Genomic DNA, 7,566 nt, shown 5'->3' on the forward strand with positions numbered 1-7,566 from the left:
AGGACCCAACCCAGAGTTGTTGCAACCGATTTACTTACACTGTGCAGTGTACACCACCCCGCAGGTAATACCACAAACCATCCCTTGTTCCATCCCCAAGCACACATTTCTGTAATTAATATAAACATCAATTGCAAACATAGATTATCAAAAATCAAACATGCAAACCTTTTCTAACTTCTGCCCAGCCGTTCCTTAGTAACCATCAAAAGTTGTTTGTGGTGATTGCTATGGGGAGAAAACCTGTTCCTCCTTGGAGACAACACAAACTCTAACCATGCAGATGCTGCCACTAAAAGGTGACATTTTAATGGTCTTTCTGGGGGATATCAGGGCAAGACACCCGCTTTTTTTTATCAACACTGTCATCCTGGACTCACCTGTATTGAAAACTTCCTGCACAGACCTCTGTAGATACTATCTGAAAAATGAGTATTTTGTTGAATTCTGTCTCAGGAAAATAGAGAGACTCAGGGGTCTTCCTTGACAGCAGAGGTCAGAGCTGTGTTTCTGCAGTGACTGAGTTCAGGGTAAAGCCTTCACCCCTCAGGAGACTCTCCATCTTGCTGTGACTGGGCAGGTGGAATTCTCTTGGGCTTTTTTTTTTTTTATAATTCACACATCCCTCTGCACTGGACCAAGACTTCTGGATCCAACATAAAAACCTAGGATTTCTGCTTTTAGAAGTCTTTAGAGTTTGACCAGAACATATTGATGTTTGCATTTTATCTTATGGAAACTTTTATTCCATTGGTTTCTACTGAGCTGAAAACTACATGTAACAGGCCATATGTGGTGGTCTCAACCTAAATCAGTTCCAGTACTGGAGAGGCAGAGGCAAGTGGATCTCTCTGACCTGCTCTCCATCAACTGTGCAGTCTGCTTTCTTACAGGACTGAATAGTAATAAATGTATAGAAGTTTCATTTCTTTGACTTTTCATGAGAAATATTACTTTTCAGCCTTAAAATGAAAACTGTGGTCCTAGTTTTCTATTTGACTTATTTGTCTTTCCTAATTAGTCTGTCTTTTTCCTGATTGTATTTTTTTGTTAGACTTTACCGTTTTTAATATTTTAGTTTGAATTAATGGGGAGCTTATTAGCTGTTTACTGTGATCTGACCAAGACTGACATTATAGTTAAACTGACTATGGATGTAGGTGGTGGCAAAGGCATTTATTTAATCACAGCATTCAGAAGGCGGAGGCAGGCCTTCTATGTGAGTGAGAATCCAGTTTGGTGGAAACAGTGAATTTAGGTGACTAACTGTGGACTTTTCAAGTAGAGGAGCCTATGGCAGACATTCTCATTCAACCCAAAATGTACATAAAATGAATTTTCTTGAATCATGATAAAATTGGGGATTTCTCAGATGTTGAGATGTCATAGGACCTCTTAGCTAAATAGTCTCAGCCCTAGAGGTCAAATGAAAACTGTTTAAGAGCTGAATGCATGGATGCTCTAGTGATCCCATCAAGAGATTTGAAGGCTTTGAATAAACACTTCAAAATATCTTCTGTATTTACTTCTTCTCCATCCCTGCCTAGGATGTGTCAAGTCCTGACTTTTCCTCACCTCACATCTCTTTCCATCTCCAGTCAAGGATGTCCTTCGTCCTGACACCTGTGGCACAAGCAACTACTGATGTCCTTCTGTAATTTATTCAACATGTCCATCTGGAGGGGTTCCCCAACTCTCTTAACAAATGTTCAGTTTTAAGAAGACAGATACACACTGCCCCCAGTGACATATCTACTATGGCTCATATACCTTTGTAGAAACATGAAATATACTCTTCAAGGGAAAGATGAGGATGTGGGTGGAGCACATGTAGGTTATGCCATTTTCAGTAGAAAGACACTAAAGAAAAACCAACATTTCATGTCCTGCCTAGAAGCCAGGAATGTCTTTGGGACACCAGGAAACACTCTCCTCTCCAGATGTCATAGATGCCAAAATGGTTGGGATTTCTGACCTAGGATCTGTTTCTAAATGTTTCTAAATATTTACTTCTTCAGTGGAAAAGTATGAGAGCGACATAGAAGTTAATTAAAGGAAAACTCATTGTATCTAAGACAGTGGAATGTCTGGCCTGACTGTAGATTCAACATTCAGGTCACATGGGTCAATCACCTTGTCAGGAGATTGTGCCCCAATGAGGAAGGACCAACCCTAGGAAGGTGGCTCACCTTAAGGCATGCCAAAGAGAGGGTCAGAGAAATTATCCCTGTGCTGAAATACTCTACTTTTCCTCCCCAGATTCCATTCCCTCCCTGTAGCAAGGCTCTTGCTGAGCACACCATGGTGCTCTGAATTATTCGATCTCTGCTCTAAGCATGTTTCCCCCACTACTTGGCATTTTTTAGCCTATCACTAAAGCCCCACACCCTCCATGGGGCTGTCTGCCACTGTATGAACAATTCCATGCTGGCTTAACTCAAGGTCATGGCTCTTTTTGATTGCCCTCCTATCAGAAACTTTTGAGATTTATAGATTGCCTGTTCTAGTATGTATTTCTTTTGAATTTCAATAAGATCATCTTTAAGCTTCCATTGGATCGCTTCTTGCAGGCTTTTATCAATGAAATTAAGAACCCCAGGACTGAAATCCCAATTTCCTTTTTATACTGTGGTGCCAATAAAGAGATCACCTAAAATTCTGGTGATAATGGCGTACATACAGTCTTACATCTCTCCCCACCCCAAGGGGAATAATACAGGAAGAACTGAGGATAGAAAAAATAAACAAAAATGACAGACAGTCATCACATAAATTCACAATTATATTAGCATGTTTGTCCAGGCCCTTCTGCCTTCTAGAGTCTCCACTGAGAAGAAAGGGGTAAATCTGATAGGTCTGCCTTTATATATTACTTGGTCTTTCTTTAAACCCTATACCCAACTTGATATTTTTAGCTTGCAGTTTTTAACATTCTTTTTTGTTCTAAACACTTAGTGTTTTGATGACCAAGTACCAAGGGGACTTGTTTTGTGGTCTAGTCCATTTGGTGTTCTGTGTGCTACTTGTACCTTGATATGCATGTCATCTTTAGGTTTGGGACATTTTCTTCTATGATTCTATTGAAAATATTTTCTGTGCCTTTGACCTGTGTTTCTTCCCCTTCCTCTAATTCTATTATTTTTATATCTGGTCTTTTTGTAGTGTCCCAGATTTCCTGGAAACTACTTCTGTCTAAGACAATAAAACCTATGGCCTTATATTGGAGACTAAACAGTCATGTTACATAGGCCAATAACCTGGCCAGGGTATTATGCACCAAAAGGAAGGAACACCTGTAGAAAGATTGGCTGACCTTAAGCCATGCTGAAAAAGAGGTTTGGAAAAAATTTCACTTTGATGAAATACTGTACTTTTCCCTGAGGACCAATGTTTTTTCCCCTTCATTGGAAGTATCCAAAGTCTCCATGCAAATAAATGTCACTGACATCACAGATGACAAAGTAATGCACTCAAGGGATGTTAATCTAGATACACAGACCTTTTATGAGCATTGTTAATCTGTATTCATTCAGTCATCTGCAACATGCTCCACCGAGTTATCAGAGAGGTAAGCATTTTCTTGGATCTGTCTCAGGGAAGATAAAATCTTCAAATGGAGAAGTCAGACCTGTGTTTCTTCAGTAAATATTTAGGAGCTGGCTTTATCTCTGTGAGCATCTCTAAAATTGCTGTGGCTTACAGGTGGGATTCCTGTAACTGTAGATGTCTATCATTCTCTTCTCCGTACAACAACTCTTCTGAAGTCAACATTAATGGTTAGGATAGTTGCTTTTTTGTCTCTTCTTTACCTAATGATGTCTTCATCCCAAGGAAATGCATTTTTCACAGTTTAGCACTTATCTGAAAATGAAATTTAATGTGACACCAAATATAGGATGGCTGATTTTTAGCTGATGGATGGAGTCTGACTGTTCCTCTGGAAAACTATGTATGAAGTAAGTTTCAGACTAAACAAAAGCTTTCAAAGACATGTTTCAAGGACATGAGTTTGGAAAGAATCAGTCTGTGCAATTGGTTTAACTGTGATGGTGTATCAACATATTTTGATTGTGGCTAAGGGAAGGTGGTGTTGACTCACCAGCATCTCCAGCATCTCCAGCTTCTGCTTCCTCACAAAAATAGTTAAGATATAGAAATTATGATTAAATGAAATTCTTTGGTCCATGGGGATTTTTAAATATATAGTCTAAATTGAGTTCTTTATATTTTGGAAATCAGCCCACTGTCAGATGTGGGGTTGGTGAAGATCTGTGTCCATTCTGTAGGATGCTGTTTAATTCTATTGACAGTGCCCTTTGCCTCACAGAAGCTTTTCAGTTTCATGAGGTTCCATTTATTAATTGTAGATCTTGGTGTCTGCATTATTGGTGTTGTATTCAGGAAATGGTCTCCTGTGCCAACACATTCAAGGCTATTCCATACTTTCTTTTCTATGAGGTTCAGTGTAACCTGATTTATGTTAAGATCTTTGATCTACTATCCCTGGTGCATGAGCTAGCTGTCTGGAGCCCATTACCTATGGTGGGATGCCTTGCTCAGCCTTGATGCTGTGGAGAGGCCCTTGATCCCACCTCAACTGAATATAGGAGGCTTTTGGAGGAGTGGATGGGTGTTAGTTTATGGTGTATCCCTGAGGGGAGCAGGAGGAGAGATAAGAGAAGGATCTGTGATTAGTATGTAAAATGAATAAAAAAATTTCTTAAATAAAAATAAAAGTGATCTTTGACTGACTTGAACTTGATTTTTGTGTAGGGTGATAGATATGGATCTTTTTACAGTCTTCTACACACTGACATCCATTTAGATGAGCACCATATGTTGAAGATGTTTTCTTTTTCCATTGTATAATTTTGGCTTCTTTGTCAAAAATCAGGTGTCCATAGGTGTGTGGATTTACATATGAGTCTTTGATTTCATTGATCCAACTTTCTGTTTTTTGTCACTATAATGTGGTTTTTATTGCTATATTCTTGTAGTAGAGCTTGAAATTAGGCATGATGATGCCTCATGAAGTTCTTTTATTGTACACTATTGTTCTAGCTTTCCTGCGTTTTGGTTTTCCATATGTAGTCGAGTATTATTCGTTGGAGATCTGTGAGGATTTGTGTAGGAAATTAATGGAGATTCCTTTGACTCTGTAGATAGCTTTTGGTACAATGGCCTTTTTACTATGTTAATCCTACCAATCCATGAGCATATGAGATCTTCCTATATCTGATACCTTCTCCATTTTTTTCTTCAAAAATTTGAAATTCTTGTCATATAGGTCTTTCACTTGCTTGGTTAGAATCACACCAAGTTATTTTGTTATTTGTGACTGTTTTGAAGGGTGTTGTTTCTTTGATTTCTTTCTTAGCATGTTTATCATTTTTATATAGGAGGGCTTCTGATTTTTTTCAAGTTATCTTGTATCCAGTCATTTCACTAAAGGTGTTTATCTGCTGAAGGAGTTCTGTGATAGAACTTTTAGGGCTGCCTTTGTATATAAGGATATATATGTTTAAATCGAGGTTCATATTTATGATCAGAAAACTAGTTACTTTTTTGAAGTATTTTGGATTCTATCACTTTGATGATCTGTATAAAATTTTCTCAAAAGCTACCTGGTTTTGTTTTTGTTACTTATTTACTTCCATGATTTTATAAATTATAAATTTGTATTCTTGTCCTCTTTAAGTTATAGTAATTTTACTTTAGGCATCTAGTGTTTTAACTGCCTGTATGTATGTCATCACCTTTGTGCAGTGCCACAAAAGCCTTGGGAGGTCATTCTTTTGGGGGAACAGAAGTTACAGATGGATATGAATGACCAAGTAGGTGCTGGATTTGAACATGAGTCTTGTCAAGACTCATCTCTCAGACCTCCAATTTGTAATCCTCAACACATATGGTCCCCAGGAACCAAAGCATTTCATTTATTCATCATTTTCTGTATATTAACTATTTTTAGGAGAAAGCAGAAGCTGGAGTTGCTGGAGATGCTGGTGAGTCAACACCAGCTTCCCTTAGCCACACTCAAAATATACACCATCACAGTCAAACCATTTGCACAGACTGATTCTTTCCAAACTCATGTCCTTGAAACATATCTTTGAAAGCTCTTGTTTAGTCTGAAACTTACTTTATATATTGTTTTCCAGAGGAACAGTCAGTCTCCATCCATCTGCTAAAAATCAGCCATCCTATATATAGATGTCACATTAAATGTCATTTTCAGATAAGTGCTAAACTGTGAAACAGGCATTTCCTTGGGATGAAGAAATCATCGTGTTAAGAGGAAAGATGCTGTAATCAATGATGCAAAAATGTGTTCCCCTGTTTACTATCCATATGTTCATAAGCTATACTGTGTTACAATGAGTGGCATGTTGACCAAGAATGATACACTTGTATCACTTATACACTTCTGACATGAGCTGAGGGAAAGTACATGAAGTACAAAATAATAATCTGAGTTGTCTATGCAGTGTTCTCCCTGGCAGCTCTTGTACAGTGATGCAACAGTGTCTCCCTTCATAGAAGAAGTAAAGACTCAAATTATTCATTATGCTCAGACGATTGAGAAGTGTCGTGAAGACAGTTGTGTTGTTCTGGGTCATCACTCCTGTCTGCACAGAAGTCCTCTCCATGTCATATGAGAGTAAAGCTCTAAAAACCACTGAGGAACTGGCTCTCCAGATGCTCCTGCTTTTCCAGGTTGGGATTGGGACCATAGCCAACATTCTTCTGTTTTTCCATAATTTTTCTCCCATCTTTACTGGCTCTCGACTGAGGCCCACACAGGTCATTGTCACTAACTTGGCTGTGTCTAATGCCTTCCTTCTCCTTGTAACTGCCTTTCCAAGCAATGTGATGGTTTTTGTTCCAAGGAAACCTGCAACTAACATGCAATGCAAAATTGTTTTCTTCATTTGCATGGTGGCTCAAAGCACAAACATGTGCTCCACCTGTGTCCTGAGCATCCATCAGTTTGTCACTCTTGTTCCTGGTCACTGGGGTAGGCTGATGCTTCGAGGAAGAACCCCTGATGTCCTGAGTTATTCTTGTTACTGTTGTTGGTTGTTAAGTGTCTTAAATAACATCTACATTCCAATGAAAGTTACTGGTCCACAGAGCACAGGCAATGACACTAACAATAACAGCAAGTTTCTCTGTTCCACATCTGGATTCAGTGTAGTTTTCATCTTCTTGCATTTTACCCATGATGCCACATTCATCAGCATCATGGCCTGGACCAGTGTCTCCATGGTGCTTGTCCTCCATAGACATCACCAGCGAATAAAGCACATCGTCACTCCCAAACAAATGCCCAGAAGCCATGCTGAGATAAGAGCAGCCCAAAACGTCCTGATGGTGGTCATCACATTTGTTGCCCTGTACCTCCTAAATTTTATTTGTATCATCTTTCACACTATTTTAACAGACTGGGGTCTCTTGTTGAGGCATGTAGGTGAAGCTTTGACTACAGGCTTCCCCACTATTTCTCCCTTCCTGTTGATCTTTAGGGATCCTAAGGTCCCTTGTTCTGTGCTCTTCAACTGCTAA

General features: G+C 39.0%; 1 protein-coding gene across 1 annotated transcript; it reads left to right on the forward strand.

Moving 5' to 3' along the window:
- Positions 1-6,648: 6,648 nt before the first annotated feature.
- Positions 6,649-7,566, forward strand: LOC143266788 (vomeronasal type-1 receptor 4-like). The gene has a single exon (XM_076564708.1). It carries the CDS (start codon positions 6,649-6,651, stop codon positions 7,564-7,566), a length of 918 nt encoding a protein of 305 aa, XP_076420823.1.

This window comes from Peromyscus maniculatus, chromosome 1 (assembly GCF_049852395.1).
Source record: "Peromyscus maniculatus bairdii isolate BWxNUB_F1_BW_parent chromosome 1, HU_Pman_BW_mat_3.1, whole genome shotgun sequence".
In the NCBI taxonomy this organism is placed as follows: Eukaryota; Metazoa; Chordata; class Mammalia; order Rodentia; family Cricetidae; genus Peromyscus; species Peromyscus maniculatus.

Bases quoted from the DNA above. Each gene is read 5' to 3' on its own strand.
- LOC143266788 (XM_076564708.1), top strand. From the start codon at position 6,649: ATGTCATATGAGAGTAAAGCTCTAAAAACCACTGAGGAACTGGCTCTC.